Source organism: Lucilia sericata, unplaced genomic scaffold, assembly GCF_015586225.1.
Source record: "Lucilia sericata isolate MDLA Ls3-8-SP2 unplaced genomic scaffold, ASM1558622v1 Contig000862F_arrow, whole genome shotgun sequence".
NCBI lineage: Eukaryota > Metazoa > Arthropoda > Insecta > Diptera > Calliphoridae > Lucilia > Lucilia sericata.
Genome location: NW_023994853.1, coordinates 60,318 through 85,812, shown reverse-complemented (window position 1 = coordinate 85,812; position 25,495 = coordinate 60,318). Strand labels below are relative to the sequence as shown.

The following is a 25,495-nucleotide window of genomic DNA, read 5'->3' as shown; positions in this document are numbered from 1 at the left end:
CAATTTGTAGATATTCGCCTTGATGGTCGTGTAGAGTATACAATTAATTAAGTGTGAATGATATAGTTATTGTGAATAAAATTCACAATAACAGTTTTTAACAGTACTGTCAATAAGATTTTTTCTGGAGCTGACAGAAACTCACTAAATTGTCAACATTGGTTTTTTAGCACTCAACCCCGATAATAATAAATTACTAATCACATCGAACACCAAAAATATACCGGGTTTTCCACGAAATTGCTTGAATTTGTTGTGAAATTAAGAAAATAATAGTAATAATCCCGCACAACTCGGTTCGTGTTGTGAAATTATAGAGTATATATTGGTAAACAAAGAGGAAGAAGGCCAACAGATAGTAAAAAATGGTTGTCAGACCCTATAACGAGGAGTTGAAATATTTGGAAAAAATCAGCGATTGCTGCTGGCGCATTAAGAAGGGCTTCCAGCCGAACATGAAAGTGGAAGGATGTTTCTACGTAAACGATAATTTGGAGAAGCTAATGTTGGAAGAGTTGAAGAATTCCTGCAGACCTGGAGCTGTGGGTGGCTTTTTGCCGGGTGTTAAACAAATTGCCAATGTAGCAGCTTTACCCGGTATTGTGGGCCGTTCCATCGGTTTGCCCGATATACATTCCGGCTATGGTTTTGCTATTGGTAATATGGCTGCCTTTGATATGGATGATCCTTTGTCTATTGTCAGTCCAGGTGGTGTGGGTTTCGATATTAACTGTGGTGTACGTTTATTGAGAACCAATCTGTATGAAAAAGATGTACAGCCGGTGAAAGAGCAACTGGCCCAAAGTTTATTTGATCATATTCCCGTAGGTGTAGGCTCTAAGGGTATTATACCTATGAATGCCAATGATTTGGAAGAGGCTTTGGAAATGGGCATGGATTGGAGTTTAAGAGAAGGCTATGTTTGGGCTGAAGACAAGGAGCATTGTGAAGAATATGGTCGTATGTTGAATGCCGATCCCTCTAAAGTTAGTTTACGTGCCAAGAAAAGAGGTTTACCCCAGTTGGGTACTTTGGGTGCTGGTAATCATTATGCCGAAATTCAAGTAGTAGATGAAATCTATGACAAATGGAGTGCCTCCAAAATGGGCATCGAAGAGAAGGGACAGGTATGTGTTATGATACACTCGGGCTCCAGAGGTTTTGGCCATCAAGTGGCCACCGATGCTTTGGTACAAATGGAAAAGGCCATGAAACGTGATAATATCGAAACCAATGATAGGCAATTGGCCTGTGCACGCATTAACTCACCCGAAGGTCAGGATTATCTTAAAGCTATGGCAGCCGCTGCCAATTTTGCTTGGGTTAATCGCAGTTCCATGACTTTCCTTACCCGCCAGGCATTTGCCAAGATGTTCCACACAACACCTGATGATCTCGATATGCATGTTATCTATGATGTCTCACACAATATAGCAAAAGTGGAAAATCACATTGTCGATGGCAAAGAGAAAAAATTACTAGTACATCGTAAAGGTTCTACTAGAGCTTTCCCCCCTAATCATCCTTTGATACCGGTCGACTATCAATTGACAGGACAACCTGTGTTGGTGGGTGGCACAATGGGTACTTGTTCTTATGTTTTAACTGGTACCGAAAAAGGCATGCAAGAAACTTTTGGCTCTACCTGTCATGGAGCGGTAAGTTAGGAATATTGACAACACTATAGTCTAGTCGAGGTATAAATATATAAAATACTAAATATTTTCTCTTTATTTTATTTAGGGTCGTGCTTTATCTCGTGCAAAATCTCGTCGTAATTTAGATTATAAAGATGTTTTAGAGAAATTAGATGAACTCGGTATCGCTATACGTGTAGCTTCGCCCAAGCTGGTCATGGAAGAAGCTCCTGAATCGTACAAAAATGTCACCGATGTCGTAGATACTTGCCATGCTGCCGGTATTAGTAAAAAATGTGTTAAACTACGACCTATTGCTGTAATCAAGGGTTAAGAGCAGACAACTCTTTTGATCTACATATGTATTTATTCGTTTAAACTTTTCATTTATGTTGAAATTATTTAATTTATATTTATTAACGTAGCTATCCGAAGCTATTATGTGAAGTAACATGACTTAAAAATAAAAATCTTTTTTTATATGAATTTGCGAGTTTTATGTTTATTGAAAGTGCCGGCTTTTGTCCGGGTGTACGACATTAGAAATCTTTCGTGGGAAAGAGTAGGTGTTGACTGTTAAATAGGTTTCATATATTTAATAAGTACATACCTCAGTTTCTGCAAAATTAGCGGGTGATATCCTCCAAGCTTTGCTTTTTACTCGTCCGGTGATTTTATCTCGAAATGAGCTTTTTCAAGTTCGAAATTTAGACCCAGTTTCATGGCTTTTGTTTTAATATTCCTTGAAGTGGCCATAATTGCATGATAGTTCATTGGATGCTGCTTATATTAAATTTCATATTAATATGTTTATGTCAGCTTCCAACTAAACGATTAAGCCGTAATATTCGAAACTACAACAACACTTTTCACTAGTAATTATAGCGGATGAGTCTTTCGAAATTCGAACCAGTTTCGATAGCTTTTCTTTGAATATTCCTTGAAACGCCATAAACGAATCATATTTCATAGGATGCTGCTGATATTAAAGTCCATACTAACAAACTAAGACAGCCTCCAACAACACGATTTAGCCGTAATATTTGCGGAACTACAACAACAGCACTCTTTCACTAGTAATTATAGCGGATGAGTCTTTCAAGTTCGAAATTCACACTAGTTTCGATAGCTTTTCTTTGAACATTCCTTGAAATGCCATAAACGAATCATATTTCATAGGATGCTGTTAAGACAGCCTCCAACAATACGATTTAGCCTTGGCTTTTGCCGAACTCCCGCAACAACATACTTTTTCACTAGTAAACATAACGGAAACACAAAATTGTAACAAAATTACATTAAACACAAATTTTATAAACAAATGATTTAAATTTACACAAAAAGCACGACTTATTTTAAAAAAAACAAAGAAAATTAAAATACTCAAAAACTAACGTTATTTTTGGAGTTCGTTTCGTTAAAAGCCGAAAAAATATATATATTTCGCCGCTTAAAGTTAGTGGTGCCAATTACAAATAATTAAAAAGTGTAGCCAGACTGTGCGTTTTTAGACATTACAATAAGAAAAAGAGTTCTCCATAAATCGACTTTCGAATTATGGACATTTGGTCGAAAAAAATTTAAAAGTTGACTTTTTGTTTCAACTGTAAAATATCTGCTTCAAAATACCGATTTTTAATTGCTCGGATCCCGTTTTTATTTAATCTCGTTGAAATAAATAAACACACAGCTGAAAACATAGCCAGATTATAGCAGATTTTAAACCGCCTTCGAAAATATTTAGTTTCAGCCGACGGCGTCATTAATTTTTGTTAGCGCAGGACTCTTACTACTACACAAAAAAGAGACACACGAACAACAAGAAAAAATATTTTAGACATCTCTCTTCTTGAAGTAATTTTCTGTGCAAAACTTAGAAAAAATTTGTGTAAAAATTGAAAAAATAACATTTAGACGTGATAAAATTATGAAATTTTTATAAAATCTATAACAAAAGCAACATTTACAATAAAATTACTAAGATTTCCCTAGTAAAATAGTTGCCAAAGTGTTAAAATAAATGAATTTAACCAGTTGGCCCCCATACTAGTAAAGTTGTGTTGTAGTAGAGCCAAGAAAAAGGCGCCACCAAGAAAGACAAGTAAATATTTGGGGAAAATATAAAGTAAAAAAAAAATTAATAATATTGCTGTTAAAAAGGTATTTCCTAATTCAAAATATTCATGTACAACATCAAATTATAACAATAAATATTTATAACAGAAATGCCCCGTCTGTTGGCTGCTGAGTATGTGTACTCTGGCGCTTTGGACGACAGTTATAATGACTATGTAATAACAACATCCTCACCCACTATAACACATGCTACACTACATCCTCTAGAGCCTACACAACAGATGAACACAGCTATGCCTTCAAATGTAGCAACAGCTCGTTCTTTGAGTCCCTCAGCAGAAGAGGCCCCTGCAGCAAATACCCAACCAGCAACTGGCATCAAGTTGCCTGAACAACAAATCCATACCATATCTTCAAGTGAAGAGGATGATGAATATGTTGTCGAAGAAAATACCATAGAGGAAGAAATCACCAATATTTCTTCTGATGAAAGTGGTGACTTTGAGGGTTTCGATGATTATACTACGCCTAATAGCAGTGGTCTAATAAATGATGCTAGTCAAGAGGATCTTAATAATTCTAGCAATTATCTAAAACGTCCTTCACAAATTGATTTCAATGAATATCATGAAGATTCCGAGGGAGTTGTTGAGGCCATTGAAGTTGACGAAGATGAAGAGATTGCCATAGGTGATGAGGGTCAGATAATGTATTTGTCTAGAGAGGAGATAACACCGACAAAGACACCAGCATGTCGTTATGAGCCGCATACACCGAATAAACGTAAAAAGCAAGATAATGAGACACATTACAATGGTGAGTTTAACTAGATCGGAACTAAACTAGAAGCAAAACTCGAACTTGACTGTAACTGAACTGGACCTGAACTGGAATTGAACTAGAACTGAACTTGAAATACATAGAACTGAACTAGAACTGAACTGGAACTAAACTAGGACTGAAATAGACAATCTAAATTCTGGACTTTATTTCATTCCTAGTTCTTATTAATGACTTTCACAATATTTACATTTCATTTCAGCAATTTCGCCCACACAACTAAAAACCCCACCGGATCAAATAGTTGAAGTTAATTCGGATTCAACAACAAATTCCTTAAAACAAAAAAGACAACAAATCAATACCAAGTTTCAATTGAATCTAAGTCAGCAACAAAATCATCAAAAATTCAATAATCCTAATCATAACAAATGCTCTACAGAATCAACCAGTGAATTTCCAGTAAGTTCACCCTCAAATCCACAACAACCAAGAGGTGGTGGTAAATATCCACCACGTCCTCCCTTGTTGAAAAATACCCTGCCAGCCGATTCATTTGAACGTCAGCTGGCCATGATAACCGCATGCAATCCTCAAATGACTTTGGCGGAGAAAATCCAATCTTGGGATTGTGATGAAGAATTAAGTGATGTGGATGATGTTAATAGATTCGATGAAGAGTTTAAACGTTTGGAGAAACAGAAAAAATTGGAAATAAAACAAAGAGAGAAGAGTGGACGTCTTAAAAATACCGAAATGAAAATCTATGATTTCTATACTTTCCGCCAAATGATACTGAGCAATATGAAAGAACAAAAAAATCAAAAATATAATGCCGGTGGTCAGATGGGAGCTGGAAGTGGTTTTGGTACTGCTGGTGGCAAATGTATAGAAACATCGGGCAGTGAATCCAGCAAAAGTGTTATACATGTCGATGATAGACCTTCAACTTCAGCTGTGGCTCAACAGCAATTACAACAAAGACGTTCTAAGCCTCAAATAAATTTAGAAACTGGAGAACCAAAAAAACGTTTGATAAAGGAAGTTCCGAAAAGAAATCAGAACTCAACAACACCACCCCAAACATCGTCATCAGACAATGATTGTTTTCAAAATTCCAACAAACCAATCGGACACAATAAGCTCACTGTGCGACAAATCAAACTACACGAAAAGTTATTATGTCCCAGTAGTTCTGAGGAAGCCATTAGCCAAGACGTACCTACACCTGTGCTATTGAAAACTAACAACAAGTGTGCTACTGTAACAGTGAAAAATGTTCACAAAAAATCTCCCACACAACCAGCAGTCCCACCCACAAAGTCAAACGAAGCCATGACAGATAATCCTAGACTTGTTACAGATGAAGAAATTGATTCGGTTTTTCGGCTGCACCGGCTTAATCGCGAAAGGGATAAATGCAACTCCTCACTAGTAAATGAACCCGAAGAACAGCCCTCTAGTATAATACAAATGCGTTTAGATTTTGCTACCGAAAACAAAACCGATAGTTTAATGGCAAAAAAGCAGGAACTTTTTAAAACACCCATTATACCGCATAAGTATTTGGCAAATTCAACGGCGATAACAGAAACTCAAAGACAAACTACAGCATCACCCACTAAACACATAACATGCAATGATGAGCGAAATCCAGAAACTCCAGAACTAGTGAATGTGACCGCAAAACCTATAGAACAATTTAGAAATGTTAGCAGCCCAGATAAGTCAGAGAAGGTGGGCAATAATGATGATGAAGATGATTTAGCTGGTGTCTATCATCAACAACATGAATTTTGCAATTATTTGGGCTTAACAGGTATGTCAACAGCTACTGCTATGGCAAATGCTGTGGCAGAATTAGCTCAATGTAATTTAGCCAGACGCTCCATGCGTGTCTTACGTCAGCAGCAGCAAGAACGTCGTGACAAATCTGCCAAGAAGGAAAAACAATTGGAAGCTTTAAAAATGAAACAACTTAAGGAGATACAAAAGCGCGAAAAAGATAGAGCAAATGATGTTACACCTACTGCAGTGGAAACGGAAGTTACAGCGATCAAAAGTGATGAAGGGGTGAGTTGAAATTTATAATTAATTTTCGATTTAAACCAAAATTATACTCGAAAAAGTGCTTCATTCCATGCATGTTGAAGAATCAAAAACTAAACTGGAATAGAACAGAACTAGAACAGAACTAGAACGGAACTTAGAACAGAACTAGAACAGAACTAGAACAGAACTAGAACAGAACTAGAACAGAACTAGAACTAGAACAGAACTAGAACGAACTAGAAAGAACTAGAACAAACTAGAACAGAACTAGAACAGAACTAGAACAGAACTAGAACAGAACTAGAAACAGAACTAGACAGAATTAGAACAGAACTAGAACAGAACTGAACAGAACTTAGAACAGAACTAGAACAGGTAACTAGAACAGAACTAGAACAGAACTAGAACAGAAACTAGAACAGAACTAGAAACAGAACTAGAACAGAACTAGAACAGAACTAGAACAGAACTAGAACAGAACTAGAACAGAACTAGAACAGAACTAGAACAGAACTAGAACAGAACTAGAAGATAGCAGACTAGAACAGAACTAGAACAGAACTAGAACAGAACTAGAACAGAACTAGAACAGAAACTAGAACAGAACTAGAACAGAACTAGAACAGAACTAGAACAGAACAGAACAGAACTAGAACTAGAACAGCCACTAGAAACTAGAACAGACAGAACAGAACTAGAACAGAACCTAGAACAGAACTAGACCAGAACAGAACAGAACTAGAACAGAACTAGAACAGAACTAGAACAGAACTAGAACAGAACTAGAACAGAACATAGAACAGAACTAGAACAGAACTAGAACAGAACTAGAACAGAACTAGAACAGAACTAGAACCGAACTAGAATAGAATAGAACAGAACTAGAACAGAACTAGAAACAGAACTAGAACAGAACTAGAACAGAACTAAAACAGAACTAGAACAGAACTAGAACTGAACTAGAACAGAACTAGAACAGAACTAGAACAGAAATAGAACGAACTAGAACAGAACTAGAACAGAACTAGAATAAGAACAGAACAGAACAGAACAGAACTAGAACAGAACTAGAACAGAACTAGAACAGAACTAGAACAGAACTAGAACAGAACTAAAACAGAACTAGAACAGAACTAGAACTGAACTAGAACAGAACTAGAACAGAACTAGAACAGAACTAGAACAGAACTAGAACAGAACTAGAACTAGAACAGAACTAGAACAGAACTAGAAACAGAACTAGAACAGAACTAGAAACAGAACTAGAACAGAACTAGAATAGAACAAGAACAGAACTAGAACAGAACTAGAACAGAACTAGAACAGAACTAGAACAGAACTAGAACAGAACTAGAACAGAACTAGAATAGAACAGAACAGAAACTAGAACAGAACTAGAACAGAACTAGAACAGAACTAGAACAGAACTAGAACAGAACTAGAACAGAACTAGAACAGAACTAGAACAGAACTAGAACAGAACTAGAACAGAACTAGAACAGAACTAGAACAGAACTAGAACAGAACTAGAACAGAACTAGAACAGAACTAGAACAGAACTAGATAGAACAGACTAGAAACAGAACTAGAACAGAACTAGAACAGAACTAGAACAGAACTAGAACAGAACTAGAACAGAACTAGAACAGAACTAGAAGAACTAGAACGACTAGAACAGAACTAGAACAGAACTAGAACAGAACTAGAACAGAACTAGAACAGAACATAGAACAGAACTAGAACAGAACTAGAACAGAACTAGAACAGAACTAGAACAGAACTAGAACAGAACTTGAACAGAACTAGAACAGAACTAGAACATGAACTCGAACAGAAACTGAACAGAACTAGAACAGAACTAGAACAGAACTAGAACAGAACTAGAACAGAACTAGAACAGAACTAGAACAGAACTAGAACAGAACTAGAACAGAACTAGAACAGAACTAGAACAGAACTAGAAACAGAACTAGACAGAACTAGAACCGAACTAGAACAGAACTAGAACGAACAGAACTAGAAACAGGAACTAGAAAGAACTAGAACAGAACTAGAACAGAACTAGAACAGAACTAGAACAGAACTAGAACAGAACTAGAACAGAACTAGAACAGAACTAGAACAGAACTAGAACAGAACTAGAACAGAACTAGAACAGAACTAGAACAGAACTAGAACAGAACTAGACAGAACAGAACTAGAACAGAAACTAGAACAGAACTAGAACAGAACTAGAACAGAACTAGAACAGAACTAGAACAGAACTAGAACAGAACTAGAACAGAACTTGAACAGAACTAGAAATGAACTAGAACAGAAACAGAACTAGAACTAGAACAGAAACTAGAACAGAACTAGAACAGAACTAGAACAGAACTAGAACAGAACTAGAACAGAACTAGAACAGAACTAGAACAGAAACTCGAATAGTAGAACAAGAACAGAACTAGAACAGAACTAGAACAGAACAGAACTAGACACAGAACTAGAACAGAACAGAACTAGAACAGGTACTAGAACAGAACTTGAACAGAACTAGAACAGAACTAGAAAAGAACTAGAACAGAACTAGAACAGAACTAGAACAGAACTAGATCAGAACTAGAACAGAACTAGAACAGAACTAGAACAGAACTAGATCAGAACTAGAACAGAACTAGAACAGAACTAGAACAGAACTAGAACAGAACAGAACTAGAACAGAACTAGAACAGAACTAGAACAGAACTAGAACAGAACTAGAACAGAACTAGAACAGAACTAGAACAGAACTAGAACAGAACTAGAACAGAACTAGAACAGAACTGAAAAGTAGAACAGAACTAGAACAGAACTAGAACAGAACTAGAACAGAACTAGAACAGAACTAGAACAGAACTAGAACAGAACTAGAACAGAACTAAACAGAACTAGAACAGAACTAGAACAGAACTAGAACAGAACTAGAACAGAACTAGAACAGAATAGAACAGAACTAGAACAGAACTAGAACAGAACTAGAATAGAACTAGAACAGAACTAGAACAGAACTAGAACAGAACTAGAACAGAACTAGAACAGAACTAGAACAGAACTCGAACAGAACTAGAACTAGAACTAGAACTAGAACTAGAACAGAACTAGAACATGAACTAGAACAGAACTAGAACAGAACTAGAACAGAACTAGAACAGAACTAGAACAGAACTAGAACAGAACTAGAACAGAACTAGAACAGAACTAGAACAGAACTAGAACAGAACTAGAACAACTAGAACCGAACAGTACTAGAACCGAACAGAACTAGAACAGAACTAGAACGAACAGTACTAGAACCGAACAGTACTAGAACAGAACTAGAACAGAACTAGAACGAGAACTAGAACAGAACTAGAACAGAACTAGAACAGAACTAGAACAGAACTAGAACTGAACTAGAACTGAACTAGAACTGAACTAGAACAGAACTAGAACAGTACTAGAACAGAACTAGAACAGTCTAGAACAAGAACTTGAACAGAACTAGAACAGAAACTAGAAAAGAACTAGAACAGAACTAGAACAGAACTAGAACAGAACTAGATCAGAACTAGAACAGAACTAGAACAGAACTAGAACAGAACTAGATCAGAACTAGATCAGAACTAGAACAGAACTAGAACAGAACTAGAACAGAACTAGAACAGAACTAGAACAGAACTAGAACAGAACTAGAACAGAACTAGAACAGAACTAGAACAGAACTAGAACAGAACTAGAACAGAACTAGAACAGAACTAGAACAGAACTAGAACAGAACTAGAACAGAACTAGAACAGAACTAGAACAGAACTAGAACGGAACTAGAACAGAACTAGAACAGAACTAGAACAGAACTAGAACAGAACAGAATTAGAACTAGAACTAGAACAGAACTAGAACAGAACTAGAACAGAACTAGAACTAGAACAGAATTAGAACTAGAAAAAACTAGAACAGAACTAAAACAGAACTAGAACAGAACTAGAACAGAACTAGAACAGAACTAGAACAGAACTAGAACAGAACTAGAACAGAACTAGAACAGAACTAGAACAGAACTAGAACAGAACTAGAACAGAAATAGAACAGAACTAGAACAGAACTAGAACTAGAACTAGAACAGAGAACTAGAAAACAGAACTAGAACAGAACTAGAACAGAACTAGAACAGAACTAGAACAGAACTAGAACAGAACTAGAACAGAACTAGAACAGAACTAGAACAGAACTAGAACAGAACTAGAACAGAACTAGAACAGAACTAGAACAGAACTAGAATGAACTAGAATGAACTAGAACAGAACTAGAACAGAACTAGAACAGAACTAGAACAGAACTAGAACAGAACTAGAACAGAACTAGAACAGAACTAGAACAGAACTAGAACAGAACTAGAACAGAACTAGAACAGAACTAGAACCGAACAGTACTAGAACCGAACAGTACTAGAACCGAACAGAACTAGAACCGAACAGACTAGAAACCGAACAGTACTAGAACAGAACTAGAACAGAACTAGAACAGAACTAGAACAGAACTAGAACAGAACTAGAACAGAACTAGAACTAGAACAGAACTAGAACAGAACTAGAACAGAACTAGAACAGAACTAGAACAGAACTAGAACAGAACTAGAACAGAACTAGAACAGAACTAGAACAGTACTAGAACAGAATTGAACAGAACTAGAACAGAACTAGAAAGAACTAGAACAGAACTAGAACAGAACTAGAACAGAACTAGAACAGAACTAGAACAGAACTAGAACAGAACTAGAACAGAACTAGAACAGAACTAGAACAGAACTAGAACAGAACTAGAACAGAACTAGAACTGAACTAGAACTGAACTAGAACTGAACTAGAACAGAACTAGAACAGTACTAGAACAGAACTAGAACAGTACTAGAACAGAACTAGAACAGAACTAGAACAGAACTAGAAAAGAACTAGAACAGAACTAGAACAGAACTAGAACAGAACTAGATCAGAACTAGAACTGAACTAGAACTGAACTAGAACTGAACTAGAACAGAACTAGAACAGAACTAGAATGAACTAGAACAGAACTAGAACAGAACTAGAACAGAACTAGAACAGAACTAGAACAGAACTAGAACAGAACTAGAACAGAACTAGAACAGAACTAGAACAGAACTAGAACAGAACTAGAACAGAACTAGAACAGAACTAGAACTGAACTAGAACTGAACTAGAACAGAACTAGAACAGAACTAGAACAGAACTAGAACTGAACTAGAACTGAACTAGAACTGAACTAGAACAGAACTAGAACAGAACTAGAACAGAACTAGAACAGAACTAGAACAGAACTAGAACTGAACTAGAACAGAACTAGAACAGAACTAGAACAGAACTAGAACAGAACTAGAACTGAACTAGAACTGAACTAGAACTGAACTAGAACTGAACTAGAACAGAACTAGAACAGTACTAGAACAGAACTAGAACAGTACTAGAACAGAACTTGAACAGAACTAGAACAGAACTAGAAAAGAACTAGAACAGAACTAGAACAGAACTAGAACAGAACTAGATCAGAACTAGAACAGAACTAGAACAGAACTAGAACAGAACTAGATCAGAACTAGAACAGAACTAGAACAGAACTAGAACAGAACTAGAACAGAACTAGAACAGAACTAGAACAACTAGAACTAGAACAGAACTAGACAGAACTAGAACAGAACTAGAACAGAACTAGAACAGAACTAGAACAGAACTAGAACAGAACTAGAACAAACGAACAACTAGAACAGAACTAGAACAGAACTAGAACAACTAGAACAGAACTAGAACAGAACTAGAACAGAACTAGAACAAACTATAACAGACTAGAACAGAAACTAGAACAGAACTAGAACAGAACTAGAACAGAACTAGAACAGAACTAGAACAGAACTAGAACAGAACTAGAACAGAACTAGAAACAGACTAGAACAGAACTAGAACAGAACTAGAACAGAACTAGAACAGAACTAGAACAGAACTAGAAGAACTAGACAGAACTAGAACAGAACTAGAACAGAACTAGAACAGAACTAGAACAGAACTAGAACAGAACTAGAACAGAACTAGAACAGAACTAGAACGAACTAGAACAGAACTAGAACAGAACTAGAACAGAACTAGAACAGAACTAGAACAGAACTAGACAGAACTAGAATGAACTAGAACAGAACTAGAACAGAACTAGAACAGAACTAGAACAGAACTAGAACAGAACTAGAACAGAACTAGAACAGAACTAGAACAACAGAACTAGAACAGAACTAGAACAGAACTAGAACAGAACAGAACAGAACTAGAACAGAACTAGAACCGAACAGTACTAGAACCGAACAGTACTAGAACCGAACAGAACTAGAACAGAACTAGAACCGAACAGTACTAGAACCGAACAGTACTAGAACAGAACTAGAACAGAACTAGAACAGAACTAGAACAGAACTAGAACAGAACTAGAACTAGAACAGAACTAGAACAGAACTAGAACAGAACTAGAACAGAACTAGAACAGAACTAGAACATAGAACAGAACTAGAACAGAACTAGAACAGAACTAGAACAGAACTAGAACAGAACTAGAACAGAACTAGAACAGAACTAGAACAGAACTAGAACAGAACTAGAACAGAACTAGAACAGAACTAGAACAGAACTAGAACAGAACTAGAACAGAACTAGAACAGAACTAGAACAGAACTAGAACAGAACTAGAACAGAACTAGAACAGAACTAGAATAGAACTAGAACAGAACTAGAACAGAACTAGAACAGAACTAGAACAGAACTAGAACAGAACTAGAACAGAACTAGAACAGAACTAGAACAGAACTAGAACAGAACTAGAACAGAACTAGAACAGAACTAGAACAGAACTAGAACAGAACTAGAACAGAACTAGAACAGAACTAGAACAGAACTAGAACAGAACTAGAACAGAACTAGAACAGAACTAGAACAGAACTAGAACAGAACTAGAACAGAACTAGAACAGAACTAGAACCGAACAGTAACTAGAACCGAACAGTACTAGAACCGAACAGTACTAGAACCGAACAGTACTAGAACCGAACAGAACTAGAACAGAACTAGAACCGAACAGTACTAGAACCGAACAGTACTAGAACAGAACTAGAACAGAACTAGAACAGAACTAGAACAGAACTAGAACAGAACTAGAACAGAACTAGAACAGAACTAGAACAGAACTAGAACAGAACTAGAACAGAACTAGAACTGAACTAGAACTGAACTAGAACTGAACTAGAACAGAACTAGAACAGAACTAGAACAGAACTAGAACAGAACTAGAACCGAACTGGAACAGAACTAGAACAGCACTAGAACAGAACTAGAACAGAACTAGAACAGAACTAGAACAGAACTAGAACAGAACTAGAACAGAACTAGAACAGAACTAGAACTGAACTAGAACAGAACTAGAACAGAACTAGAACAGAACTAGAACAGAACTAGAACAGAACTAGAACAGAACTAGAACAGAACTAGAACAGAACTAGAAACAGAACTAGAACTAGAACAGAACTAGAACAGAACTAGAACTGAACTAGAACAGAACTAGAACAGAACTAGAACTGAACTAGAATGAACTAGAACAGAACTAGAACCGAACTAGAACAGAACTAGAACAGAACTAGAACCGAACTGGAACAGAACTAGAACAGAACTAGAACAGAACTAGAACAGAACTAGAACAGAACTAGAACAGAACTAGAACAGAACTAGAACAGAACTAGGACAGAACTAGAACAGAACTAGAACAGAACTAGAACAGAACAAGAACAGAACTAGAACAGAACTAGAACAGAACTAGAACAGAACTAGAACAGAACTAGGATATAATTAGAACAGAACTAGAACAGAACTAGAACAGAACTAGAACAGAACTAGAACAGAACTAGAACAGAACTAGAACAAAACTAGAACAGAACTAGAACAGAACTAGAACAGAACTAGAACCGAACTAGAGCAGAACTAGAACAGAACTAGAACAGAACTAGAAACAGAACAGAACTAGAACAGAACTAGAACAGAACTAGAACAGAACTAGAACAGAACTAGAACAGAACTAGAACAGAACTAGAACAGAACTAGAACAGAACTAGAACAGAACTAGAACAAAACTAGAACAGAACTAGAACAGAACTAGAACAAAACTAGAACAGAACTAGAACATAACTAGAACAGAACTAGAACAGAACTAGAACAGAACTAGAACAGAACTAGAACAGAACTAAAACAGAACTAGAACAGAACTAGAACAGAACTAGAACAGAACTAGAACAGAAATAGAACAGAACTAGAACAGAACTAGAACAGAACTAGAACAGAACTAGAACAGAACTAGAAAAGAACTAGAACAGAACTAGAACCGAACAAGAACAGAACTAGAACAGAACTAATAAGATCTAAACAAGAACTCTAATACATAAATATTACCCTTTTTATAAATTCCTTACTAAAAATTTGTTCCATCCTTTCTGTTCCAGCTCCCATTCGCAAACCTCCGAACCCACAACATCTCTTAGAGAACCTGTAAAGAAAACAAGCAACAATTCTACCACAAAAACATCAACTAAATCTCAAAATTCGTTTAGCATCATCAAGAAAGAACCAGAAATAAAATACTTTGTCATATTGCTGCTAAAAATAAAGAAGAAGCCGCAAAACTTTCACAAGAATGTATCAAAGAAATCACACAACCTATACGAGAAACATTATTGCGTCAAGTAAAATGCGTAAATCCATAACTAAAACAACAGAAAAGGGTGGGGAACATGAATGCGACGAAGAAAAGAATAATGAAAATGTTAATAAAATTAACAATAAAATGCAAATTAATAATGTACAAAAGACTGAGAGTGACGAGGAAAACACCTAAAAGAATTTTAAGATCTCCCAGATTATCGGTGGTAAAACACTTTTAAGAAATACCAGAAGTAGATCTCAAATGCCTAATGAATCCAAGCAAAATCAAGAAACAACTCCGATTGTTTGTAAACTTGAATCTGTGGAAGATACTGTATCCGTAAGCAAAAGCTTAGATAGCAAAAGTGCTACTCCTCTTTTAAAAGTGAAAGATTTTAAAGAAGAAATACTGGAACAAAATTCCAATGGTGATGAACTAAGTATTATTAAACCGGCTATACATTTAGTTGCATCAACACCCAGCAGCATTATACAACAAAAATTACAAATGGCTTTGGAGGAGTCACGTAAATCTAAGCCAAGCATCTTTATAGTACAAGCCTTGGAATGTAAAAAGGAACAGGTAAAGTCATTGGAAAATTACACTCCACAACCACTGCAATATCTGAAGAACAACAACTACAGACAACAGAAATAAATAATACCCGAAGAAATCTCTTAAAGTGGAAAATAAATTTAACAAAAACCATATAAAACTAGGTCTAAAAACCCACAAAGGCAAAAAATATCCCACCTTCAAACGTCGTTTGCGTAACCGTAAAATTATTGTTATAAAAACCTTAAAACCAAAACAAAAGTCATATGCCTCGTTGCATGAAATCAAAAGGGAACTCCGTTCATCGCCTAGAATTAACGAAAGCAACAAAAAGAACTCTCTTGTAAATAAGCAAATCAACAACAAAGAAAAGTATGAGCCGCCTAATAAAACAACCACTTCGAATGAGGCAAAAAGTTATCGTACTGTTCACACAGAAACCAAAGATTTGGAAATGTTTCTTGATAAACAAAATAGTCAAACGAAAACCCGTTTGATGGCTAAAGCCTCAGCTTTGTTAGAGAGATCACGCATGACTTTGCGTGGCAGCTGTAATACAGCAATTAATAAATCTAAACTTACATCACAAATTCAAAGATCGAACCTCAGTTTACACGGTACTAGAACACAATTTTAAGACCCAGACTTGTTAAAGCAACAAGTGAAAAAGAAAATTTAAAACAACATCATCAGCTAAATTACTATACGAACCAGTAAAAGCTAATAAAACTCTAGAACAAACAAATATTCCCACAATCAATTTGCTAGAAAATGAAAATGTTGTGGTCTCCTCCACAACAAATACCTACGATGAAAGACCAACTCATGAACCTTTGCCCACGGCATCGCCTATTACTTTAACATCCCTACATAATGCAGCTTCCTATGTCATTGCCTCCTCACCCATTCAAACCAAAGACCAATTTACACAATGCAATACTAATAGTGGTGTACAATATCTTAACACCGGGCCATTGCCTACACAAACCATGCGCAATCCTTTAAAATCTGATTATGGAATTGTTCTTCATATTTACCTTGAAGTAGATATATTGATTGTGATACAGGAACGCTTAGTAAGCTTTTGGAAATGCTCAAAATTGATAAATATTTTATCTGTGTTACCTACAAGTAAACCAACAGCTTGTGCTCACAACACCGTTTTACAGCAGGGTGAAATAGTATCAACATTGCCGAAACAAAATCTTATAGACCATTGTTGTAAAATCAAATGCGACAACCTGCCTCATCGTCAACATATATGGAATCGAATACTAGTGGTGAATGGATTCAGTTGGGAGAGTTGCGACGTTTGAATCTGGTATGTTGTTAGAAAATAAGTGATCTAGAAATTACTTGCAATAGGACTAGAATAGAACTAGAACAGAACTAGAACAGAACTAGAACAGAACTAGAACAAACTAGAACAGAACTAGAACAGAACTAGAACAGAACTAGAACGGAACTAGAACAGAACTAGAACAGAACTAGAACAGCACTAGTACAGAACTAGAACAGAACTAGAACAGAACTAGAACAGAACTAGAACAGAACTAGAACAGAACTAGAACAGAACTAGAACAGAACTAGAACAGAACTAGAACAGAACTAGAACAGAACTAGAACAGAACTAGAACAGAACTAGAACAGAACTTAGAACAGAACTAGAACAGAACCTAGAACAGAACTAGAACCGAACTAGACAGAACTAGAACAGAACTAGAACAGACTAGAACAGAACTAGAACAGAACTAGAACAGAACTAGAACAGAACTAGAACAGAACTAGAACAGAACTAGACAGAACAGAACTAGAACAGAACTAGAACAGAACTAGAACAGAACTAGAACAGAACTAGAACAGAACTAGAACAGAACTAGAACAGAGCAGAACTAGAACAGAACTAGAACGAACAGAACTAGAACAGAACTAGAACAGAACTAGAACAGAACTAGAACAGAACTAGAACAGAACTAGAACAGAACTAGAACAGAACTAGAACAGAACTAGAACAGAACTAGAACAGAACTAGAACAGAACTAGAACAGAACTAGAACAGAACTAGAACGAACAGAACTAGAACAGAACTAGAACAGAACTAGAACAGAACTAGAACAGAACTAGAACAGAACTAGAACAGAACTAGAACAGAACTAGAACAGAACTAGAACAGAACTAGAACAGAACTAGAACAGAACTAGAACAGAACTAAAACAGAACAGAACTAGAACTAACTAGAACAGCAAACTAGAACAAGCAAACTAGAACAGAACAGAACTAGAACAGAACTAGAACAGAACTAGAACAGAACTAGAACAGAACAGAACTAGAACGAACTAGAACAGAACTAGAACTAGAACTAGAACTAGAACAGAACAGAACAGAACAGAACAGAACTAGAACAGAACAGAACTAGAACAGAACTAGAACAGAACTAGAACAGAACTAGAACAGAACTAGAACAGAACTAGAACAGAACTAGAACAGAACTAGAACAGAACTAGAACAGAACTAGAACAGAACTAGAACTAGAACAGAACTAGAACAGAACTAGAACAGAACTAGAACAGAACTAGAACAGAACTAGAACAGAACTAGAACAGAACTAGAACAGAACTAGAACAGAACTAGAACAGAACTAGAACAGAAACTAGAACAGAACTAGAACAGAACTAGAACAGAACTAGAACAGAACTAGAACAGAACTAGAACAGAACTAGAACAGAACTAGAACAGAAACTAGAACAGAACTAGAACAGAACTAGAACAGAACTAGAACAGAACTAGAACAGAACTAGAACAGAACTAGAACAGAACTAGAACAGTAGAACAGAACTAGAACAGAACTAGAACAGAACTAGAACCGAACTAGAACAGAACTAGAACAGAACTAGAACAGAACTAGAACAGAACTAGAACAGAGCAGAACTAGAACAGAACTAGAACAGAACTAGAACTAGAACAGAACTAGAACAGTACTAGAACAGAACTAGAACAGAACTAGAACAGAACTAGAACAGAACTAGAACAGAACTAGAACAGAACAGAACAGAACAGAACTAGAACAGAACTAGAACAGAACTAGAACAGAACTAGAACAGAACTAGAACAGAACTAGAACAGAACTAGAACAGAACTAGAACAGAACTAGAACAGAACTAAAACAGAACTAGAACAGAACTAGAACAGAACTAGAACAGAACTAGAACAAAACTAGAACAGAACTAGAACAGAACTAGAACAAAACTAGACAGAACCAGAACAGAACTAGGAAAGAACTAGAACTGAACTAGAACATAACTTGAACAGAACTTAGAACAGAACTAGAACAGAACTAGAACAGAACTAGAACAGAACTAGAACAGAACTAGAACAGAACTAGAACAGAACTAGAACAGAACTAGAACAGAACTAGAACAGAACTAGAACAGAACTAGAACAGAACTAGAACAGAACTAGAACAGAACTAGAACAGAACTAGAACAGAACTAGAACAGAACTAGAACAGAACTAGACCAGAACTAGAACAGAACTAGAACAGAACTAGAACAGAACTAGAACAGAACTAGAACAGAACTAGAACAGAACTAGAACAGAACTAGAACAGAACTAGAACAGAACTAGAACAGAACTAGAACAGAACTAGAACAGAACTAGAACAGAACTAGAACAGAACTAGAACAGAACTAGAACAGAACTAGAACAGAACTAGAACAGAACTAGAACAGAACTAGAACAAACTAGAACAGAACCAGAACAGAACTAGGAAGAACTAGAACTGAACTAGAACAGAACTTGAACAGAACTAGAACAGAACTAGAACAGAACTAGAACAGAACTAGAACAGAACTAGAACCGAACTAGAACAGAACTAGAACAGAACTAGAACAGAACTAGAACAGAACTAGAACAGAACTAGAACAGAACTAGAACAGAAACTAGAACAGAACTAGAACAGAACTAGAACAGAACTAGAACAGAACTAGAACAGAACTAGAACAGAACTAGACCAGAACTAGAACAGAACTAGAACAGAACTAGAACAGAACTAGAACTAAACTAGAACAGAACTACTAGAACAAAACATGAACTGAACTAAAAATTATTTAGAACTAAATTTCAATTTATTAGAAATGATTTCGAAATGATGTTTTATTTTTGAAATATTTACAGATTTTGAAATCTCAGTACCTTATGCAAATCGCATTTGTCTACACAATTCCACACCCATTTATTTAGAAATGCGCGCACGACAATTGCCTAAAAATCAACGTGATTGTAATTTACTGTCAATGTATATAAATATTTACTATTATCATGATGAGGATATGATTGCTAAATGTAACTCCATACCTTTGGATACAATACAAAGGTAAGTTTTTTTTGTCTCTCTTTAGAGCAAGTTTACTATAGCTTGACATGTTTTCCTTTTTGTGTTTTCTTCATTTACGTGATATCAATTCAGTGAACTATACAACATTAATAGATTCACGTATTTTATTATGACTTGGCCACAGGAAATTTGCTGGGCAAAACACGTTCGGGTTTATGTAAATATCGTTAACACCCCAACTGGATACATTGGCCAGTATAGAGAGTTTAAAGTATGCGTCATACTATACGTTATCTGGAGTGTATGCGTGGTGAGTTGCATTAAATAACAAGTTTGAAGACTAGACTGTAGACCAGACTATAGAATAGACTATAGACTAGACTATAGACTAGACTATAGACTAGACTATAGACTAGACCTATAGACTAGACTATAGACTAGACTATAGACTAGACTATAGACTAGGACTATAGACTAGACTATAGACTAGACTATAGACTAGACTATAGACTAGACTATAGACTAGACTATAGACTAGACTATAGACTAGACTATAGACTAGACTATAGACTAGACTATAGACTAGACTATAGACTAGACTATAGACTAGACTATATACTAGACTATAGACTAGACTATAGACTAGACTATAGACTAGACTATAGAGACTATAGACTAGACTATAGACTAGACTATAGACTAGACTATAGACTAGACTATAGACTAGACTATAGACTAGACTATAGACTAGACTATAGACTAGACTATAGACTAGACTATAGACTAGACTATAGACTAGACTATAGACTAGACTATAGACTAGACTATAGACTAGACTATAGAGTAGACTATAGACTAGACTATAGACTAGACTATAGACTAGACTATAGACTAGACTATAGACTAGACTATAGACTAGACTATAGACTAGACTATAGACTAGACTATAGACTAGACTATAGGCTAGACTATAGACTAGACTATAGACTAGACTATAGACTAGACTATAGACTAGACTATAGACTAGGACTATAGACTAGACTATAGACTAGACTATAGACTAGGACTAGAGACTAGACTATAGACTAGACTATAGACTAGACTATAGACTAGGACTATAGACTAGAACTATAGACTAGACTCTAGACTAGACTATAGACTAGACTATAGACTAGACTGTAGACTAGACTATAAGACTAGACTATAGACTAGACTATAGACTAGACTGTAGACTAGACTATATAGACTAGACTATAGACTAGGTTATAGACTAGACTATAGCCTGGAATATAGATTAGACTATAGACTAGACTATAGACTAGACTATAGACTAGGACTATAGACTAGACTATAGACTAGATCATAGACTAGACTCTAGGATAGACTATAGCCTAGACTATAGACTAGACTATAGGCCTAGACTATAGACTAGACTCTAGACTAGACTATAGACTAGAACTATAGGACTAGACTATAGACTAGGACTATAGACTAGACTATAGACTAGGACTATAGACTAGACTATAGACTAGACTATAGACTAGACTATAGACTAGACTATAGACTAGACTATAGACTAGACTATAGACTAGACTATAGACTAGACTATAGACTATAGACTAGACTATAGACTAGACTATAGACTAGACTATAGAATAGACTATAGACTAGGCTATAAACTAGACTAGACTATAGACTAGACTATAGACTAGGCTATAGACTAGACTATAGACTAGACTATAGACTAGACTATAGACTAGACTATAGACTAGACTATAGACTAGACTATAGACTAGACTATAGACTAGACTATAGACTAGACTATAGACTAGACTATAGACTAGACTATAGACTAGACTATAGACTAGATTATAGGACTAGACTATAGACTAGATTATAGACTAGACTATAGACTAGACTATAGACTAGACTATAGACTAGACTATACACTAGACTATAGACTAGACTATAGACTAGACTAAAGACAGACTATAGACTAGACTATAGACTAGACTATAGACTAGACTATAGACTAGACTATAGACTAGACTATAGACTAGACTATAGACTAGACTATAGACTAGACTATAGACTAGACTATAAACTAGAATATAGACTAGACTGTAGACTAGACTGTGGACTAGACTGTAGACTAGACTGTGGACTAGACTATAGACTAGACTATAGACTAGACTATAGACTAGATTATAGACTAGATTATAGACTATAGACTAGATTATAGACTATAGACTAGATTATAGACTAGATTATAGACTAGACTATAGACTAGACTATAGACTAGATTATAGACTAGACAATAGACTAGACTATAGACTAGACTATAGACTAGACTATAGACTAGACTATAGACTAGACTATAGACTAGACTATAGACTAGACTATAGACTAGACTATAGACTAGACTATAGACTAGACTATAGACTAGACTATAGACTAGACTATAGACTAGACTATAGACTAGACTATAGACTAGACTATAGACTACACTATGACTAGACTATAGACTAGACTATAGACTAGACTATAGACTAGACTATAGACTAGACTATAGACTAGACTATAGACTAGACTATAGACTAGACTATAGACTAGACTATAGACTAGACTATAGACTAGACTATCTGGGACTATAGACTAGTCTATGCACTGGACTATAGACTAGACTATACACAAGACTATAGGCTAGACTATACACGAGACTATAGACTAGACTATAAAATAGGACTATAGACTAGGTTATAGACTAGACTATAGTCTATAGACTCTAGAATAGACTATAGTCTAGAAATGAAACTTAATTAAAATTTTTCCATTTTTTTTTTTGTTCTTTTTTAGATGATAAATTAATCGGTTTTGGAGAGACACAAGTCACTATATGGGATCATCGTAGTGGTGATGTTTAATGAATTTTGATCTCGAAATTCCTATGGGTAAAAATCTAGGTTCCATTTATTTCGCCAGTCAAGATATCGAACAAAATAATATGTTAATATTACATCAATATCGTAATATACAAAACGATACAGCTCCACAACTAATGACTCTAGCCTGTAGTGTAACACATAATCAGCCATCATATAGAGTACTGCAGGAGATTAGCTTGCCTGCACCAGCTTTTATAGATATTAAAAGTTCTGTTAAAAGTGTCGATCATTTAGTAGTGGTCGCTGACAATGAGGATGAATTATGGATTAGTTGTGCTAATCCCAGATTAATTACTGTTATGAAAACGTTAGGAGTGGCCAAACGTTTTTATAATCGTGAGAAAACACAATTAATAGAACTTAACGAGAAAACACTTAATCTTAATACAATAACTAATCATATTTTACAATTAGCGGCTGGTAAAGAGGATGTTTAAATATACAGCTTTACGTGCTTAATGTAAGTAATTTGAAATGTTGCTTCTTTGTTATTTATAAAAAAAAATCTTTTGAACAAAATTTCACTTTTTAAAAATTTATTTTTTCTTTTTTTTTTTATTATGTTTTCTAAAATTTATAAAAAAAATAAACTTTATTAAAAGCTTTGCGTATTAAGTATAGACACAATGTCCAAATAACTTTGTATTTGAAATATTGTTTTTCTTTATAACAACAAAATGTGCAAACAAAATGTAAAATATTTTTAAAAAACTAATTTCTTTCTAAAATATATATATATTAAACTGTAACTACTGTAACTGTATAAAAATGATAACTTTAATAGTTTAGAAATAATTTTTAAACATTTTTTTTCGCCTTAAACAAAATACTGTGTCTGAGACATTGGATTTTTTTTATTAATTTTTCTTTTCTTTTAAATATATAATTAGTTTTAGTTTAAATTTTAATAATTTATCTTTTTTTTATAAATTTCATAAATTTTTAATAATTTTAGCAAAAGTTTAATAATGGTTGCCTTTGTTAGCTAGGAAATTAAAGAAGACATTTGTCCGATGAGAAAGTTAAATAAATTCTTTAAGAAAGTCTAAACATTCGAGAATAAATTCTGGAAAAATTAACAAAATCTTCAACATTTCTTTTTTTTTTTTTTTTTGCAGAAGCATTTCTTTTAATCAACGAGTTTTCAATTAGTAAATTTTTTAAAAGATTTCTTATTAAAACTGTTAAAATTTTAACTCAAAATGTCTTTCTAATACTTGTTATAATGTTTCGGTATTTACCCTTTCTTCTTTAACACTAAAAGCCATTTTTTCAATAATTTCTTAATGTTTTAAACTTTAGCCTTAAGTAATTTTTTTTTCTTTTGCTGCTCTATATCTCTCTTTGTTTGTTTTTTTTCTTATTTATATTTTCTTTTTTTATGTTAAAATTTAAAAAAATAATATTTTTATTATTATTATTTTTTAATGTTCATTTTTAATTTTTATTTGTTATTTTTTGCTAAAAAAAACCTAATTTTGTGTATTTATTAAGTCGTTTTTCTTATTTTCTATATCTTAGTTATATTTTTTTTTTGTTATTCAACCGATTTAGTTTTAAACAAAACAAAAAAACTTATTAAATATTTAGTAACTATAAAAGTAAACAAAACAAAAAAAAAAAACAAAAAAATTATGATAACACTAGAAAATAACTCATGAAGTCAATAAAATTGAATGTGTATTGAAAACTGTGCGTGTGTGTTGAAAGTTATTTGTATATAGAACTAAAACAGAACTAGAACAAAACTAGAATAGAACTAGAACTGAACTAGAACTGAGCTTGAACTGAACTAGAACTGAACTAGAGCTGAAATAGAACTGAACTAGAACAGAATTAGAACAGAACTAGAACAGAACTAGAACAGAACTAGAACAGAACTAGAACAGAACTAGAACAGAACTAGAACAGAACTAGAACAGAACTAGAACAGAACTAGAACAGAACTAGAACAGAACTAGAACAGAACTAGAACGAACTATTACAGAACTAGAAAAGAACTAGAACAGAACTGGAACAGAACTAGAACAGAACTAGAACAGAACTAGAACAGAACTAGAATAGAACTAGAACAGAACTAGCACAGAACTAGAACTGAACTAGAACTGAACTAGAACTGAACTAGAACTGAACTAGAACTGAACTAGAACTGAACTAGAACTGAACTAGAACTGAACTAGAACTGAACTAGAACTGAACTAGAACTGAACTAGAACTGAACTAGAACTGAACTAGAACTGAACTAGAACTGAACTAGAACTTAACTAGAACTGAACTAGAACTGAACTAGAACAGAACTAGAACGAACTAGAACGAACTAGAACAGAACTAGAACAGAACTAGAACAGAATTAGAACAGAAATAGAACAGAACTAGAACAG

At 34.9% G+C, this 25,495-nt stretch overlaps 2 protein-coding genes across 2 annotated transcripts; both read left to right on the top strand.

The window, feature by feature from the left end:
- Positions 1-152: 152 nt before the first annotated feature.
- LOC119608634 (RNA-splicing ligase RtcB homolog) lies at positions 153-2,123 on the top strand. Its single transcript, XM_037963126.1, has 2 exons — positions 153-1,658; positions 1,744-2,123. Exons 1-2 carry the CDS (start codon positions 366-368, stop codon positions 1,969-1,971), a joined length of 1,521 nt encoding a protein of 506 aa, XP_037819054.1. The 5' UTR covers positions 153-365; the 3' UTR covers positions 1,972-2,123.
- Positions 2,124-3,466: 1,343 nt separating this feature from the next.
- LOC119608636 lies at positions 3,467-24,227 on the top strand. Its single transcript, XM_037963130.1, is given in 14 exon segments — positions 3,467-3,797; positions 3,861-4,529; positions 4,756-6,565; positions 15,082-15,321; positions 15,473-15,940; positions 15,942-16,470; positions 16,505-17,138; positions 20,010-20,208; positions 20,302-20,351; positions 20,354-20,392; positions 20,395-20,440; positions 20,442-20,479; positions 23,026-23,088; positions 23,091-24,227. Coding segments are annotated over 13 exon segments (5,244 nt in total). The 5' UTR covers positions 3,467-3,797; positions 3,861-3,862; the 3' UTR covers positions 23,552-24,227.
- Positions 24,228-25,495: the final 1,268 nt, after the last annotated feature.

What these genes read in the sequence shown, in the direction of transcription:
- LOC119608634 (XM_037963126.1), top strand. Translation starts at nt 366, where the DNA reads ATGGTTGTCAGACCCTATAACGAGGAGTTGAAATATTTGGAAAAAATC. An exon ending in GCTCTACCTGTCATGGAGCG is followed by an intron (nt 1,659 to 1,743) that starts GTAAGTTAGGAA and finishes TATTTTATTTAG; the next exon opens with GGTCGTGCTTTATCTCGTGC.